At 26.3% G+C, this 18,694-nt stretch overlaps 1 protein-coding gene across 1 annotated transcript in view; it reads left to right on the forward strand.

The window, feature by feature from the left end:
* Window positions 1-62: 62 nt before the first annotated feature.
* LOC107440556 (cytoplasmic dynein 2 intermediate chain 1) overlaps window positions 63-18,694 on the forward strand; it is a 35,993-nt gene continuing 17,361 nt past the window's right edge. Inside the window, exons 1-14 of the mRNA XM_071179193.1 lie at window positions 63-444; window positions 1,538-2,174; window positions 3,178-3,215; window positions 4,522-4,578; window positions 7,609-7,824; window positions 8,569-8,729; window positions 10,319-10,421; window positions 10,960-11,068; window positions 11,200-11,300; window positions 12,059-12,179; window positions 14,968-15,044; window positions 15,122-15,201; window positions 15,303-15,378; window positions 16,966-17,071. Coding sequence (XP_071035294.1) covers window positions 442-444; window positions 1,538-2,174; window positions 3,178-3,215; window positions 4,522-4,578; window positions 7,609-7,824; window positions 8,569-8,729; window positions 10,319-10,421; window positions 10,960-11,068; window positions 11,200-11,300; window positions 12,059-12,179; window positions 14,968-15,044; window positions 15,122-15,201; window positions 15,303-15,378; window positions 16,966-17,071 — 1,885 coding nt within the window. The 5' untranslated portion in view covers window positions 63-441. The remainder of the gene's footprint in view (window positions 445-1,537; window positions 2,175-3,177; window positions 3,216-4,521; window positions 4,579-7,608; window positions 7,825-8,568; window positions 8,730-10,318; window positions 10,422-10,959; window positions 11,069-11,199; window positions 11,301-12,058; window positions 12,180-14,967; window positions 15,045-15,121; window positions 15,202-15,302; window positions 15,379-16,965; window positions 17,072-18,694) is intronic.

The following is an 18,694-nucleotide window of genomic DNA, read 5'->3' on the forward strand; positions in this document are numbered from 1 at the left end:
GGCTAATCTGGCAACAGTTTTTATTTTTTCTTTGAATCGAGAATCTAATCTAAATAAACTCATACAATCGGTTTATAATTCTAATATACCACTGAAATAAATATTAAGAACGAAAACTGATTGACTACGTTGTTTAAGGTTGTATAACAGAACCTTAGATTTTCATTATTTTCGTTGCTATAGTAACAAGATATAAATAAATTTGTTGTGGTATTCACAAATTCTAGTCTAAAGCGACTTTAGATAAATTTACTTTTGAATTATTGGTTTGGAGAAGTATTGTTTTCCAAATTTGCTTCTTTCATGTAAATTTTCAAATTATCATTTTATTGAATGCTTGCCTTTGTAAAATGTTACTAATTAACATTAACTTTTAACACAATTAGATATCAACAGTTATTTGTATGATATTTTTTATTCTGAGAATTCTTTCGTTACATAATGGTAAGTTACTGTGAATTAATTTTATACATTGAATTTGAGACTCATCATATTTTTATTTTAAAATTTACTTATTACTTTAAAGTTTTGTTTTTACAATTTCTTGTTCATCTGCTAAAATATTATGTGTTTTTATGTAATTTTTATTTCCCGTATTTAAACTAATCTTGTAATATTTAGGAGGCATACAGCTGTAATTACTAATATTTTTGGATAGGAAATTTATCAGTATTGAGAAAATTAGTAATTTGTTTCAAGGGGCCTTAAGATTGCTAAACTGATATTGACGCTGGTGTTCCTTAATTAATCCTTGTAATAGGTACTTTTAATATTAGGGTAATATGTCCTTAATATTCTACTATAGGCACTGGGAGAATAGTTTATTAGGCCTCACCTCCGAAAACAGATTAGTATTTTAAGAAATCACATATTTTTCTTCACCTAATGTATTAATTATTTTATAAATTTCCAATAAACTTTTGATGTTGAAGTTTTTCATTTTACACTCCATGAAGTTTTTCTATATATTGTTCATTTTTTATCAATCAAGCCACTATATTTTCTCATAGAAACAACTGGTAAATTATCCAATAAAGAATAGTTTTTCAAGTAACTTTGAAAATATGAAAGTTACAGTTTTTGTATTTCAAGTAAAATGAATTTTGATTCAGGGTCTGTAAAACCTGTGTTTGGCCTTAAATCTGACTTATAAATCATGCACCTGAAAACTTTCTCTTTTTGATTATTTTACAATAAATGTTGAAGTTGCTATTTAGTATCATGTCCAATAATTTAAGCTACATTTAGATAACTTAAAACCATTTTCTTTCACTTTTCAAGATACGGAAACCAACAAGTTCTATTGTGAGAAAATTTTCTGAATAAATTTAGTGCTGAGATAAAAAAAAGATAAATTCTATGTTCTGATTTCGTGTATCGCCAGAAGTAGATTAGATACCAATAAAATTTTTATTTATGCTGTTTTTAGGTGGAAAAAAAACCCTAATATAATGGGAAATATTTGTGAATTATGCTTAACATTATCTTTTTTATATTAAATAGATGTGTATAATTTCTTTCCATCCTTTCTTTGCAGAATCGGAACAAAACTGACCAAAAAACCCAAAACTTAAGAAGAGAATCTCGTTCAGATAAAACTAAAGCTGTTTCTAAAATTGAAAAGGAAAAATCACAAACTATTTCCAAAAAGAATATTGCTGATGAAAAGTATCGTAGTGGAAGCTTAAGCAGACCACTGGCTGGTCCTTCAAGGGAATCTCCTAGAAAATCTCAGAGTGTTGACAGAAAACCACTGAATAAGACTAACATTACTACCACAAATTCAAAAACAAATAATGCATCAAAAGTAAATGTGACACCGATAAAAAAGACTTTATTGGTAAAATCTACGAGTTCATCCTCTAAGAAATCCAGTAATGCTGACAAGAAAGAAAGCCAAAAGACACATATTAGTAGCAAGAACGTTTCTACTAGTGGACAAAAGTCGAAAACTGCAGAGCGTCGTACAAATGCTCAAATAGCTAAAAGTTTTGTTCAAAGTTCTTCTGTCAAGTCAAAAAAGAACTTAGATTCTCAAAAACAAGCTTCTAAAACACCCAAAAGTGAAAATTCTGTAAATAATGAAAAAAATATTATTTTAGAGAGACCAAGAACAAGTACCATTAAAAAACACTCTGCAATGCCGTCTGAGGACTTAAATGAAGAAAAAAAGAGTAAGTTAGATAAAAGTTTTTTCTTATTTTTCGAGAATAGAATGGAAACATGTCAGTCGAAATACTTAATTAATAATTAAAAAAAAGTTTATGCAGTAAAAATGATATTATATGCATTGAAAAAAAAATTTTGAGACCTAATATATTTGTTTAAGGATAATTCCTTATTGATTGCACCAACTATAATTTTTAGTTTTAGTTTCTCGCAAAACACTGCCTAGAAGTCGCCAAAACTTGGCAATTATTTTTCTGTTCATACGAATATAGAAATCTCTTCATTTGTTTTCGTAACTTAAATTATGCCTTTAAAAATGTTTTTGTTACTGATTTAAATAAATTTGAATATGTGTACTATAATATTCTCCTATACAAAATACGAGTAATTTTCAATTTGCCTATACTAGTACTAAAATTTAGGTAATTCCATTTGTAATACGGATGTAACGAATAATGATTTGACCGAATACTGAATATTCGGCCGAAAAACCAGCCAAATACCGAATATTTGGCCTCTGAATAGCAATATTTTTAAAAAAAAGGAATCATTAATAAATATTATTCTTTTATATATAAATAAGTTAAGTCATTATTGAAAAATAATCGAAACTTGGCTGTATGATGGGTAAGGGAAATTTTCTTTTATAAAAATGTTTAACAAAAAAATAAATAAGTAAAATAACTTATAGCTTAGGCATATCAGTTATAATAATGCAATTATTTACTTTGAAATTGTTTTTAAAAGAAAAAAGAGAACAAATTTTTATTCATTGTTGACTACTATCAATACTAGTATAGTTGAAGTGTGTAAGTGGAGTCCCGTGTGTATCTTAAGTTTAATTGAAGCTATTAGTTTTTAGCAGTTTTAAAAGTGATGAATATTCAATGCAATGTAGTAAACAATGTTTTTACATTTTGTAAAATCTTTAAAACCATTATAAATATTATTTTAAATCTAATATGTATTATTTTACATTTTCTAAATTTGATTTTTTTTACTTTATAGTGGACAAACTAAGAAAGAATTCATTATCAAGGAGTAAAGTAAGCAATATTTATATTGTAATAAGCACTGATAATTCTGTCTTATTATATCAGAAATTTTCTAAAAAAACATTTTTGTCGAAAAGACAAAATAAACTTTTAAAAACCTAATCTAAACCTTCAAATAAAACATTTTTTATTAGTTTTTCTAAGTGTATGGAGAATATTATTGGATAAATTTTTATCGTATTATTTGAATTTCTTGTGCTGTCAACAGAATTTTAAAATAATTAATTAACAAAAATGTTATCTTAAATAGTTATAGCTATACAAGCACATTATTAAGAACTTCTAACATCACTTATCACATCTTTCTAACATCACTTATTGAAAAAGCATTTATTTTTAAAAATTGTTAGTAAATTAATCAAATCTTTTTATCAAAATATATAAGAATTGAAAAATTAAAATAAATATAAACTTATTAAGTACCAATTGAACAATTAAAAATTATATAAAAAATTATTATTAAAAATTAATAATTAAAAACAATATCAAAAATAACTAAAGAAATATGAAAATGAACAGTTTGTTTGTAATGTTTTATTTCATTTATTTATTATTTTTTTATTAAGGTGATTGAAATATAGTTTAGCATTCCATATCGCCATCATTTATGTTTTCATATTCCACTTTTCAATCACAAATTTTAAATCAGTGGCTCTTTTAATGTATGAATTAAGTAATTTTTTATTAATTATCTTGATTTGTGTGTATTAATTGTATTTTTATTAATTATCTTGATTTGTAAATCAATGTTAGAATTTTTTTGTCACTTCTTATAATTTTTTAGGTATGGTATTTTTTTTTATATGAAAATAATATAATTTGTTTATAATTATTACTTGATTGCTTGTTATTCTATGTTATATACAAATGTGTAACTGTATTTTGTTTCATTTTTGCTTTTCATTTTAATTATTTAACTAAATCATGCTTCTTTTTCACTGTAATCTTCATCTCTATTGTTTCTGTATATTCTTAAACTTTGTACAAGATAGTAAATTCAACTCCTATTTATTGTCCTTGTCATTAATTTATTAATGGTTGGATAAATTTAAAGTCAACTAAACAATAAGATTATTTAAAACTAAATGATGACCTGTTTCTGTGGGGAGTATATAATAATTTAGGACCCGTCATAGAACCACATCAGCTTCTTAGGTGTCTATTACTTTTAAAATTGGACAAACCTATATTACAGCATTGGGTCATGTGACTTGGAAATTTTTTTTCTTTGAAACTTTTTGTCTCAATAATTTTTAACACTTGTCATATTTTGAAATTTAATTAACTTAATTTTTAGACTAGTCTTGATACTGAGTCTGGTGATGAAAGGGGATCTTATGAAGATGACTTTGAAGTAAGTACTGCTTCTCCATATTTCAAGTGATTCAATAATTAAAATATATGTCCTCTTATTTGTTATGTAATGTAAACATGGACATTTTCATGTCGGAACCTATTTGCACCAGCAACAAATGTCAAGACGCTGAAAAGATTTCGAAGTTTAAAAAAATTTTTTTTAAAAAAATTGCGAGAGCTTTTTTGAGGGTGACTACAAATAATACCTTTTGAATTGGTCCCTTTTTGTGATGTTCACTGCCTAGAAGTCGCTAAAACTTGGAGATTATTTCGAAGTAGGTACCAATATAAAACCGGTCTCATGTAAGCAAAGTTTGATGTTGCCAAAATTTTATTTCTTATGCTGTTTAAAGTAAAGTAAGTTGTAAGTAAGTAAGTTAAACTTAAGTAGTCTAAAGAACAATTAAACTGAAAATAATGCTATTGCAAAATGGAAACTACTAGATCCTCAAGGATGAATTTTTTGGGGAGAGGGAGAATATTTCAGTATCATGATCAACTAAATTGCCAAGCTCCGTGGCCACTTGGATCAGTCTGTGTAGGGACCGAGGGTGTGCGGTATTGGTCCTCGTTAAACTGTGGTACCGTAAAGTGCTCGACTTCGCGTGCAGGTCGTCGGGCTACCGAAGCGGGGGTGCCATCCCCTTCGCAGAGGATCAAAATTGTGATGGCATGTCTTCGGATCATCCTCCGGGATGTTTCCCAGACCGTCGCCAATAGCCCATTGTGCAGCTCTAGTGCGACGTAAATTAACAACCAACCAAGGTGCCAAATAGATTTGAAGCTTGCAATTTTTTTAAAAAAAAAAAAGCGTGTAGATGTTATTATACCTTCCAAGTTGGTCCCTTTCTGTGATTTCTTTTTTGGTTTCTTGTGTCCCGCTGCCCGTAAGTTGCTAAGACATGGTGATTATTTTGCCACATATCACGATACAGAAATCTTCCCTTTTTGTTTTGAGTGTACAGTAAAAAAAATAATAAAAAATTAAATATAGTTTCATGCATGTGTTTATATTTTCTGAGCAAAAGTGTATTTAGAATTTTAATAGTGTTGTAGAAATTTATGTAATGAAGTCCTTCATTTTAGCTATTTTTTAAAGTTGGTGTTTTTTTCTATAATACTACTATATATACAGCAATATTAAGTTAATTCAATCTCTTTTTAAATTTCATTGCCTCAAGAAGTTTAAGTACTTTAAATATTTATTACTTTCTGCATTGGTGTGTGACAATTTACCTTGATGTTTTTACCATGTTTAATTGAACTTTTGTTTCTTTTTTACCAACTTACCAACATAGTTTCTTTTCTTGACAAATGTACTTTGAAACATATGAACGTATACATTACTGCAAATCACATTTTCAATTCACAATTGCAGCCTGTATACTAATTTTTGTAATCAAATAGTATGAATACTCAATCTGATTCTGAAATAATATAATCTATATATTTTGAAATTCTACTACAAGTACTATAAACTAAAATAAATAATACTGTAAAACTGAAATAAATAATTTAAAAATAGTTTTTATTTTTAAAAAGTAAAACGGAAAACTTGTAACTTTCTGGTACTATATTAAATTTATTTTTTAACAATTAAGCTATGCATTCAATCATTATTTTTAAACAATTGTATTAGTTATCGATCATTAGTTTCTTTCATGTCCATTTTCTTCTCTTTTGTACAGTTTCTTCCAGTATTCTAGTAGAAATGGATTTCTTTCAGACAACAATACAAGTGTTCTGGAAGAAATAGATTTCTTTCAGATAACAATACAAGTGTTCTGGAAGAAATAGATTTCTTTCTGACAACAATACAAAGATTTTTTGATACAAAGTTATAAGCTGTCATCAAAGAGAAAAATGTAATATTTCCAAAAGTGTGCCAATACTGCCAGTAGAAGCTATTATTTGAATTGTGAGTGAGCTGATGATGCTTTTACCCAGCAGATAACTCTGAAATATAAAGATTACTTTTATATTGAATTATAATAATTTCCATCTAATTTTGTGCTTTATTGAAATAAGCATAGAAAAATTAAGTGTACTCTTTAAGTTGTAAGAAAGTTTTTGAAAGTTCCTATCCCCTTTTATTTTTCTCATAATGCAGGATATTACTGGTAACCTATAAACTAGAACTCCACCATACAATAATTGCTATTGTGTTAAAATGGCTATAAGAAAATTTATTATCTATAAAGTACTTTATTCTAAATGACTTAATTTTTCATAATTCCAAAATTAAAGGTTTTGCATTTTAATTTTAATTTAGTGATCAACAATTTTTTCTTGCCATGTAACTCAATAATCGGAGGGCTATAAATGAAAAGAGAAATATAATTAAATGCCTTTTCTCTTTATTCATTTTTCAAAATAAATTAATAAAATAATATAGAAAATGAAAAAAAAATAAAAACCATCACACCATCTGTTAAATCCTAGCCCTATGTTCAGTACTCAATGGCCCTGTAAAGAATGCTACATGATCATTGTTGTTCTTCTGAGCAATATTTTTTGAATAATACTTTTACTCCACTAGACAATATCTTTCAAAATTTAAAATACTAGGTTGTTACATCTGATTAGAATGATAGGAATGGTGCGCTATATTTTAGATTTTTCTTACTATGTTAAGGATGTACAATTATGAAACCAGAATTTTCTGACTAGTGATTTAATGTTACCAGTCTTTCAGGTTTTTATAAAGGAATAGAAATAATTTGAATAATAAATTCTAAGAGAAATTTTAAGCTATGAAATAAGCACCTGAAACAGTATGACAGCAGATTTATGGTATATATTTGGTTTCTGCTTAAAAAGGTAAAATAATTCAATCTGTAATAATTGCATTAGTTAAAAATTTTTTGTCAAAATCTGTAAAAATTCTAAAACATTGTTATTAAGAGCTTCTATTGTGTATTATTTCTTTCTGAAAAACAGTCAAGTCTTTTCACTATCTGTTTTTTAAATATTTTGGATTATAGAATGTTTCCTTATCAATATGTGTCTGTATATATTTTTACTTTAGGATTATAATTCTGATTTTGAAGAAGATAGTAGTGCAGAATCTGTTGGTGCTGAATCTGTATCCGATACAGAGAGTAGTTATGATAGTGAGGAGGAACAGGAAGAGAACATTGAAGATAATGGAGTTCATAATATTCAGTTGCTGACAAACTTAGAGGAACCCAAAGTTCTTTTGCAGAATAATTCTATCAAGGAATCTGTTGGCAAAACAAAAAATGTAAGTATAATTTATTCTTTTTATAAATTAAATTTGTTTTTTCGTTTCTTTTAAAGAAGTGTAGTATTTGTAAATTAATTTAGCTGTTAATATTTTTTCAGCAAGATTCTATTTTTATTTTTTACCTACTAGAAAACTCTTAAGTTATATATGACTTGTGAAACAGTATATTTTCCATTTTCCGATTAGTCTAGATAATTTAGCTAATTTAAACTACTTTTCAAAACTGAAAACATAAAACAAAAAATTATATAAAATGAATTCTTTGGGATTTTTTATAATAAATCTTCCTTTTATCAGTTTAGAGATTTATATTACATAAATTACAGTATTTTTTTATATGTTAAATGGGAACTTTGATAAAGTGCTATTTTAAATAAAATTTTTAAAAAAAAATGGAATATTCTATTATTTCTTAAAAGGACTTTTTAATTTAAGTTCCATAATTAGTTCTTTTTAATAAATCGAGTAGTTATTCTATAAAAACTTACAATATTTATTGTCATAGTCATTCTATTTATAAATATAAAGTTTTTTATTTATAAGTTTTTTTAAAATATTATTTTGGTTGTAGAAATCACAAAATCAAATTATCTGCTATATAACAGTTTTGCCTATGTTATCACATACATTTTTTTTACTTATCACCCCCAGAGTGTTGTTTACTACTCAGTTTCTTAACATTAAGTATTATAAAAGAATTAATAAAAGTTTGTTTACTTAGTGTGTTTGAATTTTTTTCAGGTGGAAAAATCATACCTGAGGATGAGTGATCGCACTTCACTGTACCCTGACAAAGAATCCAATAAGCCCATTGATCGAAAAAGTGTAAAATCATCTCGCTCATTCATCAATTTTGCTTCGGCTTTAGAAAAAGAAAATACCAACTTAAATGATCAGCATAAGTAAAAGAAATGTTCATTTTGTAATCTTTTGTTTTACTTAGTCTTTAATTTTTTGGTTTTCAGCCCTTTTGAGATTTAGTAGTTATGATTACTGACAAATATTGTGTTAGTAGTATTAAATTTTTTCTCTTTAAGTAAGAATTTTGAATGTGGTGCATTTAAAAACTATTTTATAAATCTGGGAAACTTTTGTTCGTTATACATTCCAGAAATTAATCAAGCACTTCTTATGAAAACCAGCATTTTATAGTGCCTCTTATTATTTATATATGTATATATGTAAATGCCTTGGTTACCATTAATAAAGTCAATCAAGACATTTAATGATTATGCTTATTCTTTAATAATAATATGAGTCACACAGACTCTTAAACAATTAAGGTCGAACCACACAGGTTCCAGTTTCACACAGAAACGTATTTCAATTAACTAGTATTATAGTCACTTAGAGTCTTAACCACTAAGGTTACCAGTTTCACTTAGAAACAATATCAACTAACTCTCTTCATTTACATCAAGAAAGTTCTATGCCTTTCGTTCAGACGAGCGACATCTGGTGGGATAACATAGAGGTTGTTGTCTCTCTTATTACATTTATGTATTACAAAAACTCATCTTTTCAATAAGGCTTTTTTTTATACTTCATTTAGGCTTTTAAATTCAATTGAACAAATTAATTATTTTTATATTGATCAATTATTCAGAAATATTTATAACCATTGCAACTTCTGTTTCAACTATAGTCCTAAAAAATGATTTCCAGTCCAATAAAGTTTGTAGTAAAAAAATTTGAAAAAGTAATAAATAATCTATATTTTCTCACATTAGTCAAGCAATGTGTCACACTTGTTTTTTTTTATATTTTTTCTTTTATTATTTTTTTTCTTTATGTGTGATCTGAAATATGTAAAAACCTTTGACTCATTTCAAAGTCTGTAAAATATAATAATAAACAAGATATGTATTTAATTTTTATGTTATGTGTACAGCTTTTAATATTCTATTGAAAGACAGTTTTTTCATATGTTGCTTTGTTTATATGTTTCATGTATTTATGTTTATATGTTGCCTCATATTTCTTGTGTTGGCATTTCTTAATTTTCTATTTTCATGTATGCTTTATCGTTTTTTTTTTTTGGCTGCAATTAACAATTAAACTTTGTTTCTGAAATATTTTAAGTAACATATCTTAACTAGCTTATATTTTTAGAAATTTCTGTGTCAAGCTTGTTCAAATAATTATTAATCACCTTGTATTTCATTTATCAACAAAATGTACCATAAAATATTTTTTAGTTTGTTGAGCTTTAAAAAATAAACTAAATAAACAAAAATTTCTAAATTATTTGCCTTCATAGTCTTTTGTTTTCACTGTTATACATTTGTGTTAATGTTTGCCGACGTAGAGTTTTTATATTGATAGAAATAACCTACCTAACACAAGTTTATATTAAGAAAACAGATGTTTAGAACTTGAATTTCACTAGAATAAATTGTTATAGTGTAATACTTTAAAATAGTTTAGATAACAATTTCTATATTTATAATTTTTTAATATTTTGAATTGTGAATTTGTATTCCTGTTTCAGTGATAGAGAAGAAATGGAGAATGCTGCTCTGGCTCCTTCATCTTACAATGTTCCATTCACTATTAATACTCTACATTTTAACAGGAACAGTAATGCAAAGCAGGTAAATTCTAACACTTTATGATTTCTCATTTTAGTGTGGCACAGATGAAATTTGGAATATTAAAAATATTTTATTATTAAATTAATATTATGTAATGCTTTTAAATAATGTTAATGAAGTTCAATGTTATTTGTGTATAGCTCTTCTGTTTAGAGGAGAAGTCATGTTTTATGAAAACGTTGAATTTGGTACTCAATTATTTCATAATTGCCATTTTGCATTTAAACTAAATGTATAAGTTGTTGAAGTTATTATCATTCATATAAGATTCTGCTGTTGCCTGTTGATATTAATAGTGAACACCTCACTTTAAAAATTAACTTTCAATTTTTTTTATTGTGTCAACATGAACATTATTACTTAAATAATTTTAACAAGTGAATTTAAATTGTCAAAAAAATTATTTTTTATTAAATACAAGTTATATTCCTAAAAAATAAATTTGATTTAAATTTCAGTAATTTATTTAATGGCATTGTCTTTTTTAATGATTTACTAATGCAAATATTAAATTCTTATCCATTTATTGGTTTATTAGGTGTATGTTCAAACTGACCCTGGAGAAACAGATGAAACACAAACTGATGAAGTAGAAACACTTAATAAATGGACTCAAAATCCTTTAAATGGAACTAGAGGACATGGTGGTAAGTTGTAACTAATTTCTCATTATATCAGTAGTTTTAATTTTTGATGTATCGATAATAACTCCATAAATGTACTAATGTTTGACAGTATCCCATATACATGTTAGTTATTGATGCCTGATATTCTTTAGGTGATAGAATCTTACCCATGGAAGATAAAAGTATGAATTGGAAATTGCTTTTTAATCCTCATTCAGTTAAGCTGAATAGTTTCTTACAGAGAAGTAGCCATGTAAAATCTTTAATTAATTTTCTTTTATATATACATTTTTAAAGATATTGTATTTTGAGACTTATAATTAAGATTTTTTGCTTTTAATTATTTTGAGTCATTAATAATTATAAATATCTGCAACAGTTTACTGTACTAGCCTAGAATTTTGTTAAATATGGTGCAAAATGTAATACAAAATATTATGATATATTTGAAATAGTTTCTCATTTTTAGACGAGTGGTTTGAAAGTATAATTTGTGTCAAATGCATAACTTAATTAATAAACTTAAAACTTTTATGCCACTTGACCTATATACTTATTTATATTATTGTATTCTAAAGCAGTTTTTCCTTTAATAAATCAATAAAATTTTAACTCTGTGGGATTTAAGAATTTAGAATAGGCATCATAGACAATATTTGTTAAAGATAACACTTACTTAATACATTACTGCTGTTATTTCATTTTTATGTTCTGTATTTTTGGCCTTTCCTTCTAAATGCAACTTTTTTTATAATTGAAATGTTTATAAATGCAAAATAATGCTTTTTACTTTCAAACCTTTATGACCTAAAAACAATTCTTTGAAAATACAATTGTAAGAAATTGAAATCCTAAAACAAATTTAGAGCAGAATGACACACAAAGTATATGGGGCATGTGAAATTGATGAATAAGATGACTTTTTATTATAAAACATTTTTGTTCTGAATTCATTAATATGATGACTGTAATATATGAAATATTAACAATGTGCTGTTACACTAATTGTAGATTATATTAACTTTGCTCGATGAAGAATTTTCTAACAACCAGAAATCTATGACAAAGAAAAGACAGAATTTTTTCCAAAGTGAAGGATACTACTTGTTATCACCTTTGGATTTTTTAAAAGGTACTATTTCTTATATTTCATTATTTTTCTTTTAATTTCATAAAAGCTTTTACTGTTTAAGTTAATAATTTCTTATGTTATCTATCAAAAATACTAAAATTCTAGAATATTCGTTTTGTTTTCAAATTATTGGCTTTTTCTGAAGCACATAGATTATTATATTTTATCCATTGCTATACATCTTTATTTTCAAATTTTCTTTATAAATACCAATTATTATTATTACATTTGTTTTTTTTTTATCTTCCAAATTGTATTAAAAAATACATAAAAATTTTCTAGTTTTACTTTATAAGTTTTTTTTTTTTTGTCACATAGATATGATACAAGTAGAACCTGTAGTTTCAGGTTTTAATTTTAAACATTTATTATTATTATTACATTTGCTGTTTTTTTTGGATTGTTATTAATAGACTTTTTTTCGTTCTTTAAATTTGTTTAATAAAAAATAAGAGGACAAATGTTTTATAAGTCCTAAAACTGAACGTGTGTTAATTGCTGCAGAAAAATTGTAATGTGTTATAAATACAAACATAAAGACTCATTACAATATTTTTTATTTAAATGCAGTAACTTTTTTTTATAATTCTATACTTGTCTATTGTAAAATATCTACTTTTTCAAAATTAAGTTATTCATTTGTAGTGTTCTCAAATACATTCCATTTCACTAGAGATTATTCTTTATTTCTTATGACACACAAAATATCTTCTTTCTCACCACCAGTGACTAGATGCCACTACAATGTCAGGCAAACTACCATTTCATTTTGCTTTTCAATGCTCCAAAATTGCAAAAACAAAACATTATCTAGAGCAAGTTTTCCGAATTTAATCCATTACTAAGCTAGCAACTATATTTTATGAACTGTCATAAAATTGAGTGAAACACTACTGAACATAATGCTGCTCAAACATTTTGTTTTAAACTATTCACGCACAATTCATAATTTTTCAGTAGTATTTTGTATGTTAATTTTCATGGAATTGAATAGAAAACTACTAAAAAAATGCTGCTTTGTTTTCCATTTGAATATTAAAAATTTTGAACGTTATGATAATTATCAAATTTTTAAATATATATATATATTCTTTCCAATGTATTTACTAGAATATTTGCTGAGTTTATATTATTAATTTATTAATAAAATTTTTTAGAAAATTAACACTTCTCTTCTGAACATACCTAAAAACTTTTTTATGTTCAATAAGTAGAAAAAAGTCTTTATCATGTAGATTTTTTTTTTGCTATTCATTCATATACTAATCAAATCATTTCATATATCAACCAAATGTTTGATAGGCACTGCCATTGATAAAATTTAAATAAAAATTGTACTTAAAAGTAAGATATAAAGAAAAAATATTCTTCCACAAAGAGGCTATGCTTTTTTATAACAGTGTGTAAAAAGGTATTTCATGCCCAGAAAATTCTTTTTATGCATCTGAACAATTGTTAATCCTTAAGAAGAAAATAATTGCATATTAATTGACTTACAAGATTTTATCACTTGTCAGAAATTGTCAATTATAGTTTGAATTTAATTTTATTGAACTTTTAAAAAATTACTTTCATTCATCATTCATAGGTGAATAATATTTTTAAGAATTTAAATAAATTATATTGGCTTACAACATTTTTCTTTTGCTCTTCAGTTTAATTCCAAAAAGGTTTTGTCTTAATTCTTCTATGCCATCCTAAGATTTAGAAATTTTATACTTTTTAAATGATACATTTGCCTCTATGACCAATATTATTTTGTAAATGACATCAACCCAGGCTATATAAATTTCCGATTTTGGTGAATAGAAGAAATAGTTTTTTTTTAAATTATGTCACAAAATTAATATTTATATTCAGAAACACTATTGTGTGTTATTTTTACTTACTAACTTAAACTCTTCACATTGTTTGGCAAAAAGGCATCCAGCTTACCCCTCTTCTGTCTCTAAAAATTGTATCTTCTGATCCCGTCACTGTTAGTCTTTAAATATTTAGTAACCTATTTCTACAAAATCATCTTCGCTTCCCCATTCTCATTCTGCTATCATGAGCCCAGGAAAGAGAAAGAGCTGTTATATTTTTTCTCAATATTTTTAAGACGTGATTAGTTGTCACTTAAGCTCTCTTTAGTGGATCTTCCTTACTGATTTTATTAGACAAAAATATCTTAAACATGGTTTTAAAACACTCGTTTTAAGACAGTTCTAGCTTATCATCAGTATTTGATCTGCTTAATTCTGTTTTTGAAGGCTCCATTGCCATATGAAATGATGCTTTTTGCTAATAATGCATTATTTTTATAGCTGTTGCGAGTTTTCAATAGTTACTCATGATTGTTAGGTCAAGTTTAGCCTATCTGTAGCCATCGCTCTCTATGCTTATTTTGAAATAAGCGCAAAATGTAAATGTGCTGAAAAGCCGCACTTTTGTGAAAATGAACGGCTTTTGTGGTCTAATTTTTTAATATTTTAAAACTTACTCCAATGCTGTATTATCTGGACTCATGAAAATTTGCACAAATTAAGAATAAGGCAGAGATTTTGATAATTCTCATCTAAGTGGAAAAATGTCACCAAATTGATAATTTTTAAAATCGGGTGACTAATATCTAGAATTGGCTAAAATAATTACGTATGAAAGTTTTAATATCAGAGAACATAAAACCTCATACAAAAGGGATCAACATTAACATATTTCTATTTTAAGTGCATTATTTTTAGTGATATCTAAAAATTACTGTTTCGTAAATTTGAAGTATTAGGATTAAAATTTATTTGCTTTATAGATACATCAATAGTTAACATGCATGCTTCTTCCTCATCTTTTCCTTATGTATTCACCATACATGGGAATATGATTAAGGTATGTACTATGCATTCTTTTTCTTTATTATAAACAGAGATATTAAATTTGAGTTTCAGTTTTAATTTTTCTTTTAGTTACCATTATCAACCAATACTGAGGAAGAAAAGGGTATAATTTGCATTTGGAATGTCTTCAACAGTAAGAAACCTGAACAGAAAGTATCTATGCTCATAACTGAATGTTATTGTTAACAAATTATATCAATTTTTTGTTTTAGCCTTTACTGATTTAATTTTATTATTTTCTATTTTATAGTATTTTGATGGCAAACAGTCAGCCAATTTGTGGTACTTTTGGACCTGGTACAAGTGATATTGTTATTGCAGGAATGGTAATTTTTTTGTAGTATTATAGAAATCAGCAAAAGTTATGAAAATTGTTCATAATTTTCAAACATAATTCTTTTGCTAAAAATTCTATTGTATTAAAATTAGCAATTGTGAGGGTGAAAATTTATTTTTTAAATAAATCATAAAATGATGTTTTATAAGTTTTGAAGTATAGTAATGTGTTAATCAAGTATAAGTTTTATAAGTTAATGTGTTAATCAAGTATAAGTTTTATAAGTTAATGTGTTAATCAAGTTAATGTGTGATTTATATTTTGTGAATCTTTTTTCCCCACCTATTAAAATATTGAATTTGATTAATATTATTGAATTTTAAAGCTTGAATATTAACAAAATAATCATTACAGCATATAACACGTAAATATTACAAATAAAATATATCTCTTAAAAAAAAGACGCATTTTTAGTTTTACCTAATGTAATGCCATATCGTTCAATGCACAGTTAATAATTCAATTTCATCATCCAGTGTTCAACTCTCTGAGCATTAACACTGGCTTATTCGAACTTTCAGATCTGGGCTTTCTTGCATCTTACACCGAGTATTCTCTGTATCATTCAATGAGAACAGTGCGTTAATCAGAAATTTGAGTACACTTTTGTCCCAAGGTGTGGAGTGTTTAGAAAATAAAGTAAATTATGGATTAGAAATTGTTTAATAAAATATTGAATTATTTAAAATAAGTCATGATTGTGTGTATTACATTTTATCTGTAAAAAAATATTCATTTCCAGATACAAGTTCGCTGTATCTCAAAGCTAAATGTTGCCAATTACTCATTTTTTTTAAATCTCTTACTTTTTTCTTAAAAATAAGATTACTTTACCTTTTTTGAACCTAAAAAATGTCAGAGAGGAATTTAACCTTACCCAAAGAGAAACAATTTATTGCCCAGATTCTTCAAAACTTTGCACAATCTACTCAAACAGTCAGAGTAAGTTGAGTCTGTGTGAAAGAAAAGGATAATACATGTGTGGGATGCATGATTTTGTCTTGTCCATAGTATTTGCATTATCAGTGAGCTATTGCATTCCAATTAGGAAATGAATGCATACAATGCTGATGTGTACATGCAAAATAATCTAATTTATTTCAAACTCATTAAGTTTTGGATTAACCCTTAAAATGTAAAAAGGAGCAATTTACTTCTATATTATAGGAGAAATTAAGAAATTTAATGCCAAAAATAAAATTATCATTAATGACAGGGCTAGAAATCAAACCATGAGGAAGTTGTGATGAAGTAAAGTATTTCTACCCCACCCCCCACACTTGCAATTACGTTTTTGACAATAAGAAAAAAAAATTATCAATAGATAAAATCCTCTGTCCTAATCCTATATTAATAAAATCCTATTTTATAATTTCAAATAAATTTTTGATTTTCCTTTTCTCAATGTTTTTTTTCCTTCTTGTTCATAAACTTTTGTTTACAGACTATCATTCATGAACATTAAAAGCTTTTATTGAAAACTAGTTTGAAAAATCTTTTCTTTGGATACATAATTTAATTTTATTCATTTCATCAGTTTTAAGACAGCAAAATACTTAATATAGTTTTATTGAAGGTAGATGGTGCTGTTATGCTTTGGGATTTAACTAACTTCAGCTTAAATGAATCTGTCGAAGAGTCTGGCGAAATATTTCCCCTACTGTCTCCTACTTATAATACAGGTTTGATTTTTAATATAATTTTATAAAAACGTAGCTGAGGTATTATGTTATCCTTATTGTTTTTTTTAAGTATTATTAAAATCGGTAATGAATAGGACTTTCAAATAATTTTGATTTTCACATATCCTTTTTTTTTTCAGTTATGATTTCATCTAAAACATAAATAATTTATGTGAAGTCCATAAAACTACTTCATCTTCAAGATTTATAGTATATATATGTGTGTGTGTGTGTGCATGAACATTTTTTTTTAATTTCTTTATTTTTTTCAAAGTGTCTATACGTTTAAATAAGCATTTCATTATCTTATGGAATTTTTTTATGAAATAATTCTTTACTTTATGCCATTTTCAAGAAATGACTTGTTTACTTCATTTGAAAATGACTTGATTTCAAAAAATGCTGCCTCTAAAAAAGACATGTGATTATGGATGGGGGCAATCGAGATTTAAAAAAAATACTTATTTAAAAGAAATATATTTTTAAACTAACTGGTACAGATAAAGCATAAATTTGAGAAGCTTTAGCCTGCAATATAAATTTAAGTGGCACAGTATTGTGCCAATTAAAAGCTTAGTAGCTTATTCTAGTCTGCAGTCCCTGTAATCAGTGCCGTAACTTCACCCCTCGGGGCCCTGGGGCAAAAATTTTTGGCGGAGGCCCTTTCAAAAACTTTCAGTACTCTAATCTAATCGTCATTTTCGCTATTTATGTATTATGTTCGCGAATATGTTTATGAAAACAAGTTATTTGTTCGTATATAAATTGGATAACAAAACATTGTAAGTTTTCCACATGGCAAAATAAAAAATTTCAGCGAAATTGATTAATCCTGAGAAATTAAATTTTAAAGAAGTCGTACTTATAAAACTCAATTTCTCAAGAACTAATCAACCAATTTCGCTCAAATTTTGTATTTTCCATGTGGAATTAGATACTTTAAAATGATACAAAAAAATATGTTCCCGAGCAATTTAAATGTGAAATTCTTTTAAATATTTTAGGTGAGAGAGCTAACAATTTAATGGTTCACATTTCCGAAGAAGAGTTAACTAATTACGATAAACTCAAAGATTTAGTGCTAAAAGAATTTTCCCCTACACCACAAGAATGCTTTAATAAATTCCAAAGAGCACAAAAAATAAGTTCAGAGAATTATGTACAATTTGCGTCAAGGCTAAGTGCGACGTTTGAATATTATTGTCAATTACGTAATGTAAATGATTTTAAATCCGTCTGTGAGTTAATAGTATCGGATAAAATAATGAGTACTCTCGATAGAGAATTGATGACTCATATTAGTGTAAAACAGGGAGAAAAGTATTTTAAACCACATGAATTGGGGCGTGAGTGTGATATTTATTTATCTTCGAAAGGCAAAAGCAAAAATGAAACATTTTCGAAATCTTTCAGTGGAAATACTAAGCGTTACGAATTTAATAAACAAAATAGAGTTAATAATTCGAGTGTACAGAGAGGAGCAACAAATGTATTTTTATCTGAAATAAAAAATGATAACTGTGTATTATGTAAAAACAATGAGTCTCATGCTTTGCAATTTTGCCCCCAATTCAAAAGAATGTCTGTGCACGATAGAGTAGAGTTTGTAAAAAATAATAGACT

The sequence above is a fragment of the Parasteatoda tepidariorum genome, chromosome 3 (assembly GCF_043381705.1).
Source record: "Parasteatoda tepidariorum isolate YZ-2023 chromosome 3, CAS_Ptep_4.0, whole genome shotgun sequence".
NCBI classification, from domain to species: Eukaryota; Metazoa; Arthropoda; class Arachnida; order Araneae; family Theridiidae; genus Parasteatoda; species Parasteatoda tepidariorum.